Source organism: Platichthys flesus, chromosome 18, assembly GCF_949316205.1.
Source record: "Platichthys flesus chromosome 18, fPlaFle2.1, whole genome shotgun sequence".
NCBI classification, from domain to species: domain Eukaryota; kingdom Metazoa; phylum Chordata; class Actinopteri; order Pleuronectiformes; family Pleuronectidae; genus Platichthys; species Platichthys flesus.
The window spans coordinates 15,216,017-15,236,972 of NC_084962.1; the positions used below are offsets into that span (position 1 = coordinate 15,216,017).

The following is a 20,956-nucleotide window of genomic DNA, read 5'->3' on the forward strand; positions in this document are numbered from 1 at the left end:
AAGCCATCTGCCTCAGTTAGTTTTCTCAGCCCTGGTTTAAGTGGAAGTGGAGAATGAAACCCTGGAGACATAAACTGATAATAATTCAGATTTGCCCCCTTCTCCTCCAGTCAATCCAATATATGTAACATATGCTGTTTGTAGTGTAACTATCGAAGTACTCCATCAAACTTAGAATAATAAATGTCTGCACTCTTCCCTGTGAAACCTCAGGTGGTGATACTGACCTGGTGGGCTGTTTTCAGGGATTCCTTCTACTACACCCTGTCCGTCTTGGCTTTGATTGCAGTAAGCTCAACACCTACATTATTTACAGTGGACACCAACTGGCACTTTCTTCTTTCAATGTCTTTTCATTTAATCTAAGAGAACTGTTTCCCATTTTTCAGTTCATCTACGACGGGAAGATAGTTTGGTAAGTTTTGCTCTCAGGCCCTAATTTCTAACAATTGCGTGATCTAAAATATTTTGGATTTTCTTATAAATTTGCAGTTTGTTGTGTATTCATTCCTCCGCCTTTTACTTTTGTTTTCATCAGGTGGGAGAGTTTGGTGCTGGTGCTCATGTACGCTGGGTACATCCTCGTCATGAAGTGAGTTCTGCACATTCATATTCTTATATTGACTCTCGGCAAGTTGAGCAATGCTGCATCGCCATGAGAAGCTGAGTGTGGGCGTCGGGGGGGAAATGCTCAGGGGGGGGGGGGGGGGGCTGTCTCTGTCACGTCCCCCGTCCAGATGTTTGCAGCAGATTCCACTCTGGAGCACTTCTGGTGAAAATGTGTTGCTGCTCCACTGACTCAAGCTGCAGAGAAGTATGGTTTCTACGATGCGTTTTGTTTTAACTTGGACAAATTACAGTTCACTTCACCTAATAATGAACTTTAAAAGTCATGTGTAACTAATGGTCGTCAGACGAGGGCATAACTCCGCCCAGGCCCAACAGACCTCTTGAATTAAATCAAGCTGCACATGCACATTGATGTCAGTCCCCTCTTAAAGGTTAGGTGTGATGAGTTTAGTGACATCTAGTGGTGAAGCTTCATGTTACAGCTGAATACCCCTCACCTCACCCTCCACCTCCAAACATGAATGTTTTTTCCAGTTTGAAGTACTTAAAAAAACATGTCAGCCCCCAGAGAGAAGACCAGCTCCTGATGTAGATATAAAATATTTCACCACAGAGGGTCCATTTGAGGGTAAAGTCAAGAATAATTTGTGCAATTTTGATGAAACACACAAGTTAGAACATCACCAGGATTATGATGTATACATTTTCTGCCAATAGATCCCTTTCACCTAAATCTTATACTCTGGCACTTTAATATGAACAATTTTCTCTTGTCAAGATCCATGAATTATCACCTGGGAACTTGGTGAAAATGTCGTTTCAATACCTGTCAATGAAATCTGTTCAAACAAATGGACACTTGTGAAAGCATATACTTCCTGGTGGAGGTAACAATTCTTTAGTCTCATAAAACGTGATTCTGTCAAAGTAATGTATTAGGGTTTTGGTTTGAAGTTTTGATCCAGATCAAAGCGATAGAAGTGAATCGTGTTGATTGTTACCTGAATCATTTTGGGGGTTACACTCTGCTCCCCTGTCTTTTACTGTATCCGTCAACATGGAGCTTGTTGGGGCGTCCGCAGCCGCCTCTTACATCACGTTGTGTCTTTACAGTCCAGACTGCCCAGCTGGTAATCTGTGTTACACTCTGCAGCAGTCTGCTCTCTCGCTGCCATAAGAGTTTAATCTTTCTCCCTCTGCAGTGGCTAAGAGCACAGGCTTAACCGGATCACCCCTCTCCTTTCTCATTTGGAGGAGAGCAAAAATAAAAAGTGCCCGCTGTAGAAAACGCTGTTATGTCTCCCCTGTCCCAAAATACCCACCGACACTTTGGGGCCGTTCAAAATGGAACAGGGTGGGTTCAATACAACACAAGCTCTGCTCCGAGGTGACCTTCCAGGGCCCGGCTGTTTTTCCGAGCATAAGGCTCACATGCGGCAAAGTGTGAGGACACGAAATGGCAAACCTAATTACAAAGATCGGCTTATACAGCGGAGAATAAGTCCAGTGAAGTTTAATTGGGCCTAAAATTGATAGAAGTGCTCCTTAAAACCGCAGTTTCTTTAGCGCCTACTTCAAATGCTGTGTCTGAAGTGTCTGATTCTCGTGACTTTAAATTTTAAAGAATTATTAGATTCAGTGTCATTTTTCATGAGCGTAACAACCCTTTTTAAGTAGCATGACCTAGCTAACCACATGCTTTAGCTACTGTAATAAAAGTTAGTAATGCTTTGCAATGTATGGGGTATTGACATTAGGATTAGAGTCGGAAGTTTGAAGTTATGCAACGTTTCTCTTTTCATTTGAGGTAAGATTATTGATCTGTATTTTGGCTTCTATACTTAACACCCTGTACAAAAACATAACAATTCCATTGCCTAGACTCGTAGTTCACACACAGAAAGTGGATATCAAGTAAAGTGTGGAATTTAAATGATAGAAGTGAATGTTTGCCTCTGATGGTGGAACCCAAGTTCCGCTCGGAACATTATGTTGAAAGGCAGCAGCTCAGTGTTTTTCCTCCGATGCTCTCTAATGGTCTCATGGACGCCGCTGATGAAAGTCTCCTGATTGGTTCTGTGAGCATTTCAGATTTCTGCAGAAGAAGCGCATTTCATCCGTTTTTTCTCTTTAATGCTGATGCCGGTTTCCAGAAAGTAGGCCACCTTAGCTGTACGTTCATTAAAACAGCAGTATGGCGTGTAAACACTTTACTTTAACTAATTCACACATTCTATATTTCAAACGAGCGGGAGCCTTTTCATCTGCAGCTCATCCTGTAAACCTTATTTTTACCAATTTGAATCCTGACACTTTTTCTTTAATCTTGTTTGTGTCTTTCTGGGACTCTCGTCTGAAATGCTTCATCGTCTCTAATGTCGGGATTATGCTCCATCTGTTTACCAGATTCAACTCCAGCATGCAGAGGTTTTTCATGGGCACGAAGAAGAAGAAGAAGAACGTGGCGAATGGTAACGCCGCGGCCAGCAGTGAGATGGAGGATGGTAATACTAGTTATGACAATGTTTGGGATGACAACCCGTCATTGCCTTTACTCTCGAAAGGTAAGGTTAACCAGACAGGCCGGGTACCCAAGACTGTTCTCTGCCAGAGAATCAATCAGTGTTGAAATCAATGGGATGATTTGGCTTTGCTTCTCTGGAAGTCTGTTTCCTTTCTGCAAGATCGTGGCTTCACTTTCTGCTGAACTAACTGGATTCCTTCAGCTCATACTGGGAGATAAGCTAATTTGCTTCCTTGCTGACAGAGGAGACGATTGACACCGATCACCTTTGATTGATACTATAACATTTAAGATTTTGTATGAATTTATTAACCAGATTCATGAACTTGAGATTTGCCGTCTCTAATGTTGGGCTTTAACCTCCTCGTCGCCTCTTCTCTTCCAGCCCTTTAACTTCTCAAAAACTTTTCTTCTCTAACATTTAACCTGAGACTTTTTAACTCTTCCCACTTTTGGCTGCTTTAGTCCTAATATGCCTGTCTGTTTAGCCTTACTAAAACTTGTCTTGCTTTGTTGTCAACAGTGTTGTGTTGCTGTGTGCGCCAATTCTTTCTGCTCGCACACTTCTTTATCTCTGCCGGTCTCTGGGGCGCAGACCCACTCACTCCTGAAGTGGTAATGAATTTCACAAGAGGAAATGTTGATGCCAGCTCTGTTTACACAGTTAATTTATGTGCATTCTTGCATAATAAGTCCAATTAAGGCGAAAATAATAAGCACACTGTAGAACTTATTATTCTCCATATGCTGTATCTTATTGCAAAAAGCAAATGAGGAGTTATGTGATGCCAAAAACATATTTTTACTGTATGTATTGTCAGAAAAGAGATTATCTGAAGTGAAGGGTTGAATAAAAGTCGGAGTTTGTGAGGTCACAGATTCTGAAATCAATCTCCAAGTCAGTCCATCCACATTCACGACAGGCAGAGGGACCTCAAAGCTGCACCAGGCAATTTGAGAACGTTATTTGAAGTTCGGTTGCAAAAAATAAATAAATCGTGTGAACTTGTGAACTGAGCGGGTCAAAGATTCAACGCTGCTGAGTCCTGGGGTGAGAGAGTTTTCACTCGTCCTTCTGAATCTATAGGGAAGTGGAGGGAAGCAGGACTCTTAATCTGCCACTCCATCTAAGATCAGATAAACTGGGCCTGTTATGACTGAATTTGTTCAAATCTAAAAAAGATGAAGGCCTTTCTTCAGATCTGCAAGTCACCTTCCACATAACTTTATATTTTCGCGCCACATTCTTCTCATATATGCGGTAATATACATATATGAAGTGATCTAAATTTCATAAAATAAACCTCAACCCTCAGTCATACCTTATTACCCAGAATCCCTTCCCCCGGACACAAGCATCAGGACAGAAACTGCAGAGGATCAAATGAGGGAGTGAAAGAAGAAGTTATTTCCAGAGCTTTGGAAAGAACCTCCAACTTGTCACGACCCGACATCCCAGCGGTTGTTTAGGGGACGTTTTTACTCTCAGGTTGTGATTTGTGTGGATATTGAACCGTCCACATCCACGACTCTCCGTGATTTAGGGTAATAGGAATATATCATTGACATGAAAGAACATTGCGTATTGCAGCTTTAACTCTGATATAGTGACAGAATGTCTCTGATTCAGCAGCCATTAATATCCCTTAATAACTTGGCGCAGGTGTTTATAGTGCAGTGTGCAGTGATGGTTATTCCCCTTTTAAAAATTAGCTCTGTTTAGTCTCATAAAGTTTTAATTGGCACTTTTGCAAATGGGACATAATTGACTCATGATTAAACGTTTTTTTTTTTACTTTTTAACCAGCATGACAAAGCACTTCAGCTGGAAGGTATCAATTAAATCACTTGAATGACACAAAACAGAATTGAAATGAATACAAAAACGCAGCTTGTGTGATTTTTCTGCTCGACTGATGCACAGCGCGGCCATTTGTTACCTCTTCTATATTTTAAACATGTGTCCCTCCGCCCCTCAGTGAAGCCCACCAAGCCGTACAGCCAGGGCTCGGTGGTGAATGTGGAAGAGGTCCTGAACGCCAGCCCTTCAAAGTACAGGTTCCCAGAGGCCGGGCTCCGTGTCATGGTCACCAGCCATTTTGGACCCAAGACCCGTCTGCGCATGGCCAGCCGCCTCATCATCACAGAGGTACAGCAGCACGTTGTTGCTCCACTCAGTGGCTGACGTAGAATGTTAAGTTTCCTTGGTGTATTTTCAGCTTTGAGATGTTTTGATTACACCCCCCCCCGACACGATTGCACCTGAACGTAACGTGGACGGATCAGCTGTGAAATGAGCAGCGCCTCTGCTCCTGTGCTCCTTGACTTAGTTTCTTTTTTCTGAAAGCGTCAGAAGTTGGTCCAAGCTGCCAACGGCGTGGAGACACAGGTGATCGACGGCAAGGTCGAGATCGAGAACGGAAACGTGCCCGAGGACAAACCCACGAAGACGGAGGAAAATGTAACCATCTCCCCATTTCATCTTCCAAGTATGTGATCCATGTATTTACTTGATGACTGCGTGTGATTTGCTGCACATGGCTGGATACTACATATTTGACATATTTATAATTCTGTTTCACCTCTTTTATTTGATTTTAAGAACTTGAGGTTTTACTATTATCTCTGCTCAATCGGACCAATCCATCTAAGTGGGAGGGGGGTGTTGTTAGACTAGAAAGGAAGTGGAAGGGAGGAGGCTCAGGTGCTGCTGGAGCCACAAAACAGGAAAAGGGCCTTCAAAGTAAAAGCTTTGACTTCAGCGAAAAGGATAAAGTGTTCCTCTGCATCTGAACATTTGCACCAATTTTTTTTTTGGAGCCCTATTTATTCATCTATCCCAATTCAATCCACTTAATCAGAACAGACAGCAGTGACAGAGAGATGTTGTAGGAGTGCACTGCAAAAATAGAACGGACAAGATTAGCAAGCAAAATGAAGGAAGCTGGTTTACTCAGACGAGACGAGATGATTCAAAGAGCTTCACAGACGCACATAAAACAATTATGAGTCCTCAATTAAACTTTAAAACAATACAACCAGAGACACACAAAAGGCTACCGCACAACTGTTTTAATCCCAAAGGCAATTTGGTTTAGATGACCAAAAACATTACACACATATGCACTGAAAACAGCCACCGAAACAATTTCACAAAACACCTGAAAAGAGATTAAATATTAAAGGTTTTTAAATTGAATTATTTGACAGTGCAAACAGTAACTGATTTAAATGAGCCGACAGCTTTAGCAGAGCTCAGGTGCAGCAAAGAAGCTCAGATCTGCTTCATCCTGCTTGTTTTGGATTTGAGGAGGACGCTGAGTTAAATCTGTGCCAAATGTTCTTTATAGTCTGGATTTGTCTGTAGCGTACAAGCACCGCAGAGATGTATCTTGAGCCTGAGACCTTTTGTAGATGAGTATATATATATTTTTAAAGTCCACCTTTTGACACACAGGAAGCCAGTGCAGTGGTAAAAATGTGATTGTCTTAGTGAGGACTCGAGTAGCAGCTGTTTGGGGGATTGTTTTACTTCAGACTGTGAAGACGATGTTGTTTGAATGAAAATCTTTCTGTTCTTAATTGTTTTCAAGGTGCCACTGGGCTGAGCTCTCTTCAGTCCTCCTGCTGCTTTTGAATGGATGCGTAAAATAGAACACTTGCTTGACATGAAGTTTTCTCCACATAATTTGAGGAGAAATTATATTGAAATTATATTGAAATTGGTCTGAACTGAAGCAGTAACATTAAACTGTTTTGTTGACAGTGATTAAAGTCATAATGATTGTGACGGTGACTCCTGGTTATCGTATCTTTTAAACTTATCATCTGAGTGAACAGGAGCTAATCTCTTCTGCCGGTGTGTGTTTATGCCGCAGCGGGTTTCGGCAGCAGGTTGAAGTGGCTGATCTCGTGGCCCCTGCTCCTGATGCTGTACCTAACCGTGCCAAACTGTGCCAAGCCGCGCTGGGAGCGATTCTTCATGCTCTCCTTCATCCTGTCCACTGTCTGGATCGCGGTCTTCTCGTACTTCATGGTTTGGATGGTGAGTGCAGGGAGATTGAACTCCCAACATTTCAGAATGAGGCATCCACAGGGACATATGAATGTTTGACGTAAGGTTGTTAGAGGTGAAACCATTTGTGAAAATGAACAATCGGTCCACAAAGTGTATTTGTTTTATTATTTCTGCTTGAAAAGTTAGTTGGAAAAGTCCCAAAAATTATGTCCAGCTTGTCACCAAACGACCAATTTCACTTCTTTAAAATTCTTGAAACAAAGGTTCTATAAACAATAAAAATAAATGAATAATAATAAATAACTGGAATATTATTTAATGATTGAAATGATGTTTCTATTTAAAGTGAGAAATAAGGAAATCCTGACAAAAGCACAACCAACAAAGGCACAATGAAAATGAATTGGTACAATTTAAGAAGGTACATAAGTACAACTCAATTCCATGTATGTGCTTATGTATATAAATACAGTCCAAGTGCAAAGCTTTAGCTAGCACAATGTCTACCCTGATTATTAAATTAACAGATCACAAACCAGTTCTATATCAATTGAGTAATGTTCAGTTGAAGGGATGGTTAAACATTAGGGTCTCAATGAGCTTCTCCTCATACAGACAGATGATCATGTTCCTGAGCCCTGACACTGTGTGTTTCTCTCAGGTCACTGTAATCGGCTACACTCTGGGAATCCCTGATGTCATCATGGGCATCACGTTCCTGGCAGCAGGCACCAGCGTCCCGGACTGCATAGCCAGTCTCATCGTGGCCCGGCAAGGTGCGGGTCCCCCCCCCCCCCCCCCTCCCCCCGAAAGATATATGGACTGTTGTTTTCTTAGGGTTTATTATGCAGCAGAGAGCCAGAGGAGAAAGTTGAATTTAACGGGACTAGTCAACCGGGGACTCAATTCTCATTTCTTTATAATTCTGTGTTTGTGATCCCTGGTGTCTAGTTGGGGGAATGATCAAAGTAAGCAAACATAACAAAAGCATCCTATTTGTGGTAGTTTGAGGTGAGAGGGATTTCCGAGGTCTTCCTTTCTCCTTGTGGATAAACAAGAGAAATGTGTCTATCTGGAAAAGTATGTATTCTAAACTGTTTACATAGAGATGGAGTTTACGTGTTTGTGCACTTTTCTTATAATCTGTGAAACGTGCAGACATCCAGATAAGGTGTATTTCTTCAGATCTAGTGCATCATAACATAATGTCAGTTACAGAGATGCAGCCAGAGGTATTTCATCTCCCTGTGTGCATGGGAATAAATTGAGTACACAGTAATACAAAGCACGGGAGCAACAAAGTTGTGCAGAGCTGTTTATAGACGTTACAGGGTCGCCGCCCTCCCACCTGAATGAGGTTAGGACCCTCGTGAATACCAGAAAGTGCAGAACAGCAGAATGTAAAACATCAGTCGGAAGACAAGGTGCTTTATTTGACCTGAGATCCAAGAAGACGTGATGGGAATGAAGCGGCCTCAGCAGAAACGTTTACTGATGCTTGAGGCATCGAGGAGAAGACGGGGGAGACGGACGGGGACAAGTCACCTGTGTGTCAATTCTCCCAGTTCTGAGGGACGTCCTCCCTCCCAGGCAGAATTTAAACACCTCTCCACACGTGTGAAGATTCTTTGGGATTCATCCTCAGTGGTTTAGAAGTCTGTCCCTGAGCTGGGGGGGCGGGGGGGGGGTCTAGCCCCTCACTGGTCTGAAGTGTAGACATCTGTCCATGGTTGCTATGGCAACTGTCAGTGGGGAACAGGATGGTCAAACTCAGTGTTTTTCGCAGCTAGTACAGACAAACACCAGAGGATTGTGTGGGTCTGTAAGGAACTGGTGGAAACGTTGTGTAGCGTTTTCCTAATGAGGGAAAACTTCAGTCCGAGCTTCCCATTTAACTGGATTTGCTGGTTTTTCTTTGCAGGTCTGGGCGACATGGCCGTGTCCAACACCATCGGCAGCAACGTGTTTGACATTCTGGTGGGACTGGGGGTTCCCTGGGCGATTCAGACCATGTGTGTCAGCTACGGATCAGTGGTAAGGAGCCAATTTGCTCTGCAGCAGCCTCACCCCCCACTTTTGTTTTAGGAACAACAGAATCCCGAAGGTCCTGATATCTCACGTTGAGAAATGAGATTGAAAAAAAACCCGTCTGCGGATGACTCGCTGATCTTTTGTCCCGTCTGTGTGTTGCAGGTGATGATTAACAGTCGGGGGCTGCTGTACTCGGTGGTGCTGCTGCTGGGCTCCGTGGGCCTCACGGTGAGAAAGACTTGATGATGTTTACGTTTCACTGGGGCCACATGTCGACCGTTTGCAGGAAAGCGACCTGTAGTGTACCTTTTAAAGTAATAACCCACAGTATTTTTATATGAATTATTAACGTCCCTGTTTGCCCGCTGTCATCACTAACTCATGCACCGCAATGCAGCAGTGACCGAGGCAGGTTATGTAATTTGTTCATAAAAATGTAGAAACTGTATCGTAAGCACTCTGTGTGTTTTTGTTTCTTCCTGTGAGAAATCATCCGGTAATAATATACTTTTCTTGAACAGAAAAAACATTCAGGGAGAAGCTAGTTCCGCTGCATTCCATGATAAATTACTCATGAGACCTTCCACCATGGAAAATAAACCAGAATGACCCCTCGTGAAATTCAGAGTACTGCTCAGGAAGTCGCACACATTTTATCCCTTCAGTGCAACATGAAATGAATATAATGCACAAAAGCACAACGTGTGTCTTTTAGTTTTATTAATGCAGGAATTTCAGTTATTGGCCGATACCCGGGGATACCATTGGGGACCTCTGGGGAAATTTGGGATACCATATATATTTTGAATAGGGCGTCATACCCAAAATGTAATTATCAAACTTTATCATGAATATATTTAAATAAAAAATAAACCACAAATATAATAAAATATGTCCAACTTGGTATGAAATAAATAGACATCTTTACTGGATCCAAAAACACACATGCAGATAAAAACATGTCTGTGACCGGCCTCTTACTATTGACCAGGCTCTAAATGTCCAGGTCATGGTGTTGAGATGATTCTCAGAAAAGTGATTAATTCAACTGTGATGTGTTTGTGTGTGCGCGTGTGTGTGCGTGTAGGTTCTGGGGATCCATTTCAATAAGTGGAGGCTGGACATGAAGCTGGGAATCTACGTCCTGGTCCTTTACGCCATTTTCCTCTGCTTCTCCATCCTGATCGAGTACAACGTCTTCACCTTCGTCAACCTGCCCATGTGCATAGAGGATTAGAGCCCAGCAGCATGTGGTGGACACCAACACCTCAATGCTCCCATAGCAAACCCAAACTATTTTTCTTTTTTTCCCAATAATACTGGACCTATCTGCAGACTCTCTCCTCCCCTGTGCTCCACTTGTAATCCTTTAAGTCCCAAATATGAATCCAATTTACTCCAGGGGGAGTTCACTGTAACAGAGGACTCCATTCTGTGTCTCTTCTGATTTCCCCTCTGGTCTCAGTGCAGCTCCTTAATGTTCATTATTACAGGCACGGCCTGTTACTGCAGTAAATTCTTTAGTTCCTCTGTGCACCTGTTAACTTTCTAACCCCTCTAGCATGCCTTTTAGATGTCGGGGACCTCCAGAATCATAAGTGCCCCCTGTTGATTGTTGGCGTGTGTTTTCATTGTTCACATTGTAGATTTCCACACACACACCCTTTTTCAAAGCCTTTCCACAAACCAAACCCGACTCTGTGAAGGCAAAAGAAAACAACCAAAACCCCCGTGTAGAGTGAAGCCTCCCTGAAGGGATTCCTAAAAGATGAACCAAGTTACCCCAGCACCCAAAGAAAAAAAGCACCCTCCTCTTTATCTCCCCCCCCCCCCTGGAGGAGGGTCCTGTCCCCGGCAGCTCCCCTTCCTCCAGCCTGGACCTGACTCCCCCGGCATGGCCTTTGGCATCAGGGAGCAGATACTGTTCGTGCTTCACTCACCCGGCATATTTCTTCTTGACCCCTCACCTGCTCGGTCAAACCTGCTTTCTTTCTCTCTCTGAAAAGGACATGGTCAGGACAGTTTGTGTGGAGACGAGCCCAGTCCGGATCAGTCGACTGTGAGGGTGTTATGCATATGCAGCACTGCACAATGTAAAACTTGTAAACACTTTTTTTTTGTTGTTTCTTTTGTATTTATTTAATTTTTTTTCAAAACAAGGTTTTGACTTGTCATGAAATGTGGAGGAGCGCTTGTTGCAGATACAGGACATTGCCTGTTTTTCACAGAAACAGATTGCACATGGAAATGCTTCTCTTGCTTTGTGCTGTAAGGAGATTGGACCGCGGGGGGGGGGGGGGGCGTTTCAGGCTGGTGGCCGTGGCGCCGACTTCACCGCAGCGTGAGTTTCATTCAGTGATGGGTTGTTTCACTTTTCCCTCTGCACAACTTCTGGAAAAAAAACAAACTGTCTCCAAATACGTGGGATGCGTCAGATTTCTGTCATCATGTGAAGACTGGTTCTCGTCTTGAGACAGCAGCAGCATGGAGGAAGTCGTTTTTCAACAAAAAAAATGCAAAGAAACCAGGCAGTTCTCAGCACTGTCTGCTATAACACCCTTTGGCCAGTAGGGGGTACTGCAGCCTCTCTACCCAGGGCAAGGGGTGCAAACCACAGCTGTCGGTTATCAGGGAAACTTGGAAATGGACACAACTCCAAGAGGTGGCGATGGTGACGGTCTCTTGATTTTGAGTTACATGTAGATATTGCACTTTAACAGCCATCCTCTCATTCTGAATCAACTAGTGCTTCCTTCTGTGCGTGTGTATTTTCAGTGTACATGTCTGTGCGACTGAGAGAACGTGTGTGTGTGAGTGTATGTATGTATGCGTGTGTGTGTTTTCTCACACCGAGCTCCTGACTCCGAAGCAGACTGGGAACCTCGTCGACACCATGAGCACACCCGCCTCTGTCTGCAGTGCATGCTGGGACACCGAAAAACCGCAGCTCCTCCACAGCACAGCCAAAAAAGGCTGAGGGGCCTCTGGGCGCCTCCATGGAGCCCGCCCGACCCACTTTACAAAAATCGGCAGCTACGTGCTACACTGCAATCCAGACGTTTTGACATCATGCAAAAAGGCCTGCGACGAGTCCACCAGTGAGGTGCAGAGACTATAAGCTGAAGCACGTGGGGGGGGGGGGGGGGGCGGGGGCGTGTTTAGTTGATTTGAAAATATTCCTCTGCCGCGCCGTCGGCAGCAGGCACTCGTGTATATGCAATCTCAATGTAAAGAATCTATGTGACCGAAGGCCCCTGCGAGGTTGCCATACAAAGACGGGAGACCCCCGTGGAGATGTGACGTCAGTTTGTCTCGTGGTACTTGATGTGTGAGCTCACAGGTGTGTGTGTGTGTGTGTGTGTGTGTGTGTGTGTGTGTGTGTGTGGAACCGAGCCAACAGTATGGACCTCTCTGCACCCTGTGGCATTGTGGGAAGTCTGATTTCACCTCCTGCGCACACACACTCCTCCTTTTCTTTCTTTCCCCCGTCCCCTCTCGCACAAGGGCATTAACTTTCCGCCAACACTAGCTGAAGGAGCAGCGGGGGAGCAGGGATGGAGGGTTGAGTTCTTTTCGCCCTCGGGACTGTCACTTTTCAGTGGACCCGGGTGAGAGCAGACTTTAAGGAATTTTTAAAAAGTTGGACCCCTTAAACTGCTCCCCCGCCTGGGTTCAGATAGCTGTGTAACTGGACGGAGGTGACCACACAGGGCCCACAGACTCCAACGCACACCCACCTGTACGCCGCCCTTCCTCACCTGCTGGGCCCTCTGTACAAACAGGACCCATGTTTGTGACTCTTTTCATGGGGAAGGCATATTTCTACTGTAATTTAATTGATTCAGAATGTGCAGGGTTGAGGTTTTATTTATTTAGAAGGTCGCTCTGTGTGGTCATGTCCCGGGTTGCCAGGTTTGAGCGGTAACACCACAGCTCCTCTTTTTACTCATCCTGACACAGCATATGTTTTCATTGGTCGACTGACTCACATCTTTTTGTTAGTTTTTCTTTGGCAGAGCGTACAAAAAAATACAAAAAAAATTATGAAATAAGATGCCATATTTGTCGTAACTCTGCATAAATTCAGATTGTATGGAAATCATGTGTAGAAAATCAGCGCACACTTTAGAACACACACGTTAGAAATGGCAATTGAGCACGAGAGAACCGGTGAGTGTTTCTTGATTGAATGCGACCTGATGCACTGTGAGCTCAATGTGACGTGGGAGTTGTTTGTCAAGAATTATAAATGATTCAAAAAAAAATTATATTTAATGTAAAGTTAGTTACTATAAAACATTATTGAGGAAATCTGTATAACTTATATGAATGTATTTGTCTTGCTATACTGGACATATCCAACCAATGCATTTTACTGTAAAGCAATAATGTGAAGAAAAAAAAATAAAATGGCAAAAATAATTCCTGTACATTTGTCTCAGAAGTTCTTGGATTGTTTGTGAAAGACAGAAATTAAATGAAGCCACTTGTACATGCATCTGTTTGCTTGTGCTGTTTTGTTTTTTCACAGCATGTGCTGATGGGAGTTTGAAATGATTTAATATGGAAAGAAAAACGTAGGATATTTTCTTTCCTCTATTAATCACCTCCAAATCTAGCAGATTCATTGAGATCATTTAAACAGGGTTTATGAATCACTGGGTAAAATATGTAAAGTAGTAAAAACTGGCTTCATCTCAAACAGCAGCAACAGTAAAACCTATTCATCAATATTAATCATTTAATGCTATAAAACAACACGTCATTCACAAGAGCCTTTTCTCTGCAGAATGACTTCTTTCACTTTCTGATACTTGAAGGTGATCTGTGACTTGAGACTCACGGTCAAATCTTTATATTTATATGATGCGTACACACACCTTGAAATGTGTGAAGTCTCTGTCGTGGGATTTTAAATGCAGGACTCTTACTTGTTATGGAGTATTTTTTATTTTGTTGTTTTTTTATTCTTAAGTGAATGATCTAAGACTTGAGTGAAGCTACTTTTTCAGGACTATCTAAAAGTATTTATATATTTGTTATATTCTACTACAAAACTCTTGATAAAACTGATTGCACCTGTGGATTGTCACTAATTTCAATCTTCTCTGCAATGACAAGGAAGGTTTATCATCTATCTATCCATCAATCTATATATTTATCTATATCTACTTATCTACGTATCTGTCATCTATCTTCTAGTTTTTGCATAAATTCTTGCTCTGACTTTAAAACTTTGATTTATTTCTTAAAGTAAAGAGAACAACATATATCTTTTGCAGATATTTCTTATCTGTAATTCATCCTTATTTATCAATGTAAGATTTAATTGACAGAAAGTGACCAGACTACCGGGTCAGGCTTCAGATTTGCTCAGTCAAGGCAGATAAAGTTGACATTGTTTTCTTTTTGCAAAATATGAGAAGTTTAAGACACGTAATCAATCTTTCTGGGTGAAATGAGTTTTAATACTTCTCTGTTGTGATTAAAGCTACTTCTCCACGAGTCCCCTTACAGAAGCTCCTCTGGACATGTCACCCTGGCGTGATTGGATCCTTTCTGCTCCTCGTCAATACCGAATTCACCCATTTTTAATTAAAAGTTTAAAGATCGTCCCGATCACATCAGCGGTGGATGAATTCACACTCGGCTCACAGCTCAAAGTAATACCATGCAACAATACTTTTTAATTCTGCGATATGTGCGAGATTAGATAGCAAAGAGAAACCGTTTGGCTGAAAAGAGAATCTAAATGAACGAGTCCCACTTTGGGGTTTGGATGTTGCTCTGTGGCAGCTTCTATTTCTCCCTGAGTGAATGTTGAATGATGAGTTATTGGACCTCTCGCTGTGGGAGAGCGAATAAAAAAAGCATGGTGCAGTAATCAAGCTCAAAAGTGCTGCACTTATCCAGGCAGGGGTGATTGCAAACTATTTGTTATTTACCGTGACAGCTGGCAGCTTGTGAAGGGTCCGTCGAGAGCCCGGGGATGATGGGAAAACTCATGTTTTGATTGCATCTTGCCATCAACCTGGATTTCCAGTGTGCGGCACCAGCAGGGGGCAGTGTTGCAGCAGGCCTGTGGTGTCACACGGCATCACAGACGATTCAGTTTGGATCGAAAATGGACGTTCTTTACCTAAAGGAATAAGACTTGTGCAAACTGAAACTTTTTCAAAGTCAAAACGTGACTGCAGTGAATGTCTTCGAACCGCAAAAAAATGTCTTAAAGTTAAAAATGATGAGACGTCCATCGCAGTCATCAGACAGCCGGCCATCTGGTGAGAGCAGCGTGGCGCGTGCAGGCCACTGGAGCTTCTCCCTAATGAGCCGCTCTCTTGGCCACAGTGCCGCCGATAACAAGCGTCCCTGTCAGCGCTGATCCCCGTCCACTGATGAGCTCCCTCCCTGCCCCCTAACAAGGCCGTTTGGGCAGCCAAGGCTTGTCTCCCCCCTGAGCGCCCCGGCTTAACTCCCCTCCGCCATTTGTTGTGTCACATCGAGAGATAGGGCCCACACATCACGGCCTCGATTATATACGGCAGCACCAGCACTGCTTTGAGAAGTTGTTTATCTTTTTCACTCGCCGCCCCCACAGCCGCAGTTTGGGGACATTTTCTTTCCTTGGGTTGTGCCTTTTTCCAGCGTTTGGTTGACACGACTCGGCTGCGTGGGTAAATTGTTGTGCTGCAGTGATGGATGGTGGACAAACTGGGCTGCTGCTGTTTGCTGCAGTCCCTCATAAGGGCGTCACGATACACAGGCCTGGCCCTGGTGTCTTTGGCTACCAGATTAGTTCGGCTGCCTCGATGTTATTTAGTCTCTGTGAATATGGTTCAGGTTTTTGGGGGATTTCTGCCTCTGACCTGATTCGATGTGAGTGAATAGGATTTAGACGAAATACATTGTCTGTCCCTGCAGACGTCGCTGTGAGCACCTTTCACTGAAACTGCAGTTTTTTTTGTTCTAACTGCCTGACGGTTGCATAATAGCTGCATATAATATCTGCTCCTGCCACTTCACAAACAAAGTTGACTTTTCAAAACCTTGCTAGCGTTGTTTAACCTTCTGTGCCCCTCACGTTTCACTCATGTCTGTCAATAACTAATAATATTGTGTTTACAATGAGTAAACAATCACTTCTTTCATGGGGTGTTGATAAAAACGCAGCATTTGCTTGATAATTTTGATGATTCAAATAATTTGGGTCAGCCCTGGTAGAAGAGGTGTTCCCCCCCCCCCCCCCCCCCCCCCGGTTAAGCCGGTACATCACTGCAGAAACTCCAGTCCTCTGCAGCGGCTGTAGATTCTCTCGTTCCACCCTTTTACACCCACCTTCCTCCCACTTTACAATCTAACTCGTCAACAAAGGCAATAAAATGCTGCAAAAAATACTTGAAAAGAGAAGTTAAACCACTGGGGGTCAGCAGAAACAAGTTTTTCAAGGAGTTTTAAGAAGCTTGTCAGTTAGGTTTTAAAGATAGACTCTATTTAAAGAGCCCAACCATAGATGGGCGACATAACCACGCCCCAAAAGTGAAGCCAACGCGTCTCATTCGTCACTGGGTGGCTGGCTGCAGAGATGGTCATAAAACCCGCCTGTTAGTGGACGGGACAAGGACCAAACTATTTTGCTGTTTTTTAAAAGTTTGGTTTTAATAAGTTATTGAATCCATAAAAACAGGTTGATACATCATGACTTGTGATTGGTTTAATTGCACAAATCAAGCACATGACGCTTTAACGATGTCGTACATAATCTTTTACAGGTCCTTTTGTGTTGTTTCTTGTTGTTGTTTTTCGCCCCACACTCTCTTTTTTTTAATCTCACCTTTCCCTCACTGTAACACTCCACTGGCCGCAGTCCATTTAAAGTCCCTGAGCTCACAGTCCACAATCCCCCTGTGGTTCACTGCTCTTGTTCTCCTCGGCCGCCACGTGACCTTTTCCCCTGGCATTTAAAACGTCTGCAAACTTTGTAAGTTGATAAAATGAAAATGAAGCTGAATAGTGATGAGGACGTTATCAGAGCCGCGGGCTGCGGTCACTGGCTACTTTGAGTTTCATTTTTTTATCATCCCAAACATTAATGAAGACACTTTGAAGATAGAAGCTCAGGAATGAAGCCATAAACCTCGGAGGACAGTCAGCTGTGTCCACCACGAACAGCAGGACTTTCAAACACATGCACGCCCAGCTTTCATTTGTGCTTATCTGTTTATGACAGCTTCCGCGGCCTGTTCCCCCAGTGCATTGTGGCTCAGTGATTAATCCATCCTGCACATGCAGCACAGTTCACGAGGGGTAACACAATACCGTCCTATCTATGTGTGTGTATGAATATTAAGCAGTCAGCCCTGGTGAAGGTAGCAGTGTGCAGCGGGGACAGATAGTTCCGATAACACCATTTGAAGAAAGTCCGCTAATGGCGAGTCATGCAGGCAGCCTTTTAATCAAAGTTAGAGTGAGGATGCGTCTCATAGATCAACGAGCGCCGCTGTGGACTTTTGTCGGGACGCTCCACAGACATCCATCATTACAGGAACACATTAGCATTGGAAGGAATCCAGTGTTTGCATATATTGTCGCCTGCAATATGGATCCTTGCTCAGAATCAAAGCTCATTTAAAAAATAAAGCAGTGAAGCTGACTCAGACCTTTTCAACTGTCAGTTTTCAGCAGAACCCACAGAGATGATTCAGTGTATTATTGATGGTTAAAATGGGAGGATTCCTTTGTGTACGTGTGATTAATCTCTGCACCATATACACAAATGTTTTAGGCACTTAGGGAGTTCAGATTTAGAACAAACTTCATGTACCAGTACCGTCATCTGAATCTTTTGCCCTTTTTATTATTCTGCAGTGTAAACGCACAAAAAAAGAGAATTCTGTGATGTTTGAAATTTGAGGAATTGGTTAACATCTAATTACCTCCGATTTATACTGTGAACATGTTAATATCCTCAGTCTCCAGATCTGCTTCCTTTTAATGACACCTATTTGACAAAATGTTAACAGATAGATATTAAAATTAACTTGAGTCAAATTGGAGCCAAGAAACTTGGCAACAATGTACTTCCTGTTTCCTGGAGGGGTGTCTTCTGGATAGACAATAGTGAAGCCAAAGTGTCTTGATCGCCCCCTGGTGGTCGTCCCGGATCCTGCCTCCTCCTGGTTTATTGATGGGAAGCTAAAAACTCACATTAAATACGTTTTTCTCAGAGATTGTTTCTGTGATTTAAGCTAGATCGTGGTGGTCTAGCCCATATATCAGCAGGACCTCAGGCTTCAGATGTGCAAAATGGCAGCGTTCATATTCAGGATATTTCGGCTTTATTTCCAGATAGTGAGAGGAAGTGGAGACCTGGCGTCCATCTTTATGTAGAGTCGATCGTTTCCCGTCAGAATCCACTAATTCACATTTAGCATCATTGTGCAGCCTGAAGGTCGTCCTTTGTTGACAGAGCCTTCAGTGGACTTTTAATACACTGTGGGTTTATGAGAGCAGCACAGCCAGAGAGGCCATTTCCATATATATGACTGTGGAAGGGTGAGGTAGTCAGCGGAGTGATTACCGCGAGAGAACACAGACATTTACTAACAAGTAGGAAGCAAACCGCTGAAGCAAGAAACTCCTACAAGTCAGCAAATACAAAAGGTGGTCAAGAGAGATACTTGAAGAGCACGGCTTTGGGCCCGGTTCTGATTTAATTTTGCTGAGACTAGGTGCTTTTAGCAAGTCAGAGATAAACAGCAAAACACAGGCTGGGAGAGAAAAAGTGCTTTTCCTGACTTATTGTACACGGAGAGCACAATTACGCTGCTGATGTGCAGCCCTGGTGATTTATGGATGAATCTCTCGCTCGCAGGGTCTCGGAAAGGTGATGGCGGTGCAGAGGCAGCGGCAGCGGCAGGTAATATATTCTGTTCCCAAGTTTGCCATTTACTTTTTCCACTTCAACCACTGGTGCTAACAAGAATTATTCAAACTGTGGTGTGATAATGCTGCAAGTCCCCCCAAAAACGAGATGTGATCCAAACCAGAGCAAAGATTTGGTCTCAGTCGCAGACGTGAAAAAGTTCTAAGTAGCCCCGATGACTTATTCATACATGAGGACGTTTTTCAATTAGATGTACGACCTGGATTTGATTCCTGTTATTTTTGTTATAAATAGCATTTTGCTGAGTCGCCTCTTTGTGCTGCATGAGAGGGATTTAATAATGTGAGTTGCAGCACGGAGCCAAGGAGGGCAGCACGCGCTCGCTGCCAGATTCCTCAGACCCGCTGCCGCCTCACGTTGCTGCGTCTCCGGGCCCCGCTAAGAGTTTGAAGATAAAACCGATGTCACTCCACCGTTCAGAGTTACTGCTCGTCTAAATTGAACAAATCAGTTTGCGGGGCACGAGCTGTGTAATTAGATATTTTGGTAATCTACTCTTTTATGTTGTGCGTTGTCAAACCTAGATTAATCGCTAATAAGGATGCTCTAAATATGAGAGACCTGCATGTGACAGTAAAATATGCGAAGTGACAACATTTTGAGGGAGAGTTCATCAGAGGAGATTTGTGTGACTTTCTGTTGATGTACAGTAGACAGTGTAATGCTCTTTTTGCATAAATAGTGAAGTCAGGTAGAGCAGAAATAGAACCCAGGAGCATATTATGTAATGATGCACAACGTCCTTGGTTCGAGGACATTGAGGACTTTGTTTGTCACATTTTAACAGTGACTCTGCTTTATCCAAGCTTTGGTCTTTTATCTTTTTAATACTTTTATCCAAACTAAAAGCAGAAAATATGGAAAATACAGAAGCATCTCTGAGTTCTTCCAGTGACACGATCTGCAACTGCTCTGGACTTTTCATTGATTTTGTGGACGATTTATAAATCCCTAAATGCATCCAGTGTTTGTAATGACCTCTATAGAGCCATGATGCTATAGTTAGAAATATAAAGATGTATTTCCACATACCGTCTATTAAATACCAGAAACAAGAGTATGAGGCCGTAGACATATTATCTACAGGAAATTACACAATACCAGAACAATCTAAAATATCACAAGGATTTGTTTTTGATCGTGTCATTTCAGTTCTTTGGATTTTTGGCCTTTTTATTTCCTGTTTTATTTTGAAGTTCCTCACCTTGTGTCACCTGCTTTGCTTTCTGTCTTCGTCTGGTTTCCCTCCTCTGTGATGGTTTGTCCTCACTCTGTTAAATGTTAACCAGCTGCCTGTGTGTCCTCACTCTGCTCCTCAGCCTCAGTACCTGGAGTTTACTGAGTTTTGAGTTTGGCTTATTTCACTTTGGATTTCCAACTTCCTGCCGCCCTGCCATGAAACACCGTAAGCCAGAATGTTTGACTTCATTTCTTCACTTTCTCTCTCTGCGTGTGTGGTGATGCTCCTGTTTTCTACAAACCTAACACGCACTGATTCTAAGCATGGAGTTTCAGCCAAATGACCTAAACCACCTCAGGGCTGCACTGTGAAGCAAGGCCAACAAACACAGGAGGGTTTTTCTTTATCTCTCTTTCCTTAACCTAACATTGTCAGTCCTCATAACCTATTCTCCGAAGCTGACTCAGTTAACCCTGGGTTATCCTTCCCTGACGTTTTTAAACCCAAATCCTGCTCCGTAGCACAAGGCCCTGGAGGTAAAGCTAAAAGTGAGTGTGACCACAGTGTTGGTAGTAACCTTATCTCTCACTGCAGAGGAAGACTGTGTGCTCTATGTGGAGAGTGCAGCAGGTCCAAATTGATCCTGGACAGTCTGTGAACTGTGATGGATGTTTGCCTCAGTGGATGTTT

General features: G+C 43.4%; 1 protein-coding gene across 3 annotated transcripts in view; it reads left to right on the forward strand.

Moving 5' to 3' along the window:
• The window catches only part of slc24a4b (solute carrier family 24 member 4b), a 33,733-nt gene extending 20,111 nt beyond the window's left edge, over nt 1-13,622 (forward strand). The window contains exons 7-17 of one of the 3 annotated variants that reach the window (XM_062411927.1): nt 214-288; nt 390-415; nt 539-592; nt 2,977-3,134; nt 5,074-5,243; nt 5,448-5,583; nt 6,973-7,139; nt 7,774-7,888; nt 9,034-9,146; nt 9,306-9,371; nt 10,231-13,622. In XM_062411927.1, the coding sequence (XP_062267911.1) occupies nt 214-288; nt 390-415; nt 539-592; nt 2,977-3,134; nt 5,074-5,243; nt 5,448-5,583; nt 6,973-7,139; nt 7,774-7,888; nt 9,034-9,146; nt 9,306-9,371; nt 10,231-10,380 (1,230 nt within the window). In that variant the 3' untranslated portion in view covers nt 10,381-13,622. Of the gene's footprint in view, nt 1-213; nt 289-389; nt 416-538; nt 593-2,976; nt 3,135-5,073; nt 5,244-5,441; nt 5,584-6,972; nt 7,140-7,773; nt 7,889-9,033; nt 9,147-9,305; nt 9,372-10,230 lie in introns of all 3 variants that reach the window. The other 2 variants (XM_062411926.1, XM_062411928.1) reach the window with 2 other exon arrangements.
• Nucleotides 13,623-20,956: the final 7,334 nt, after the last annotated feature.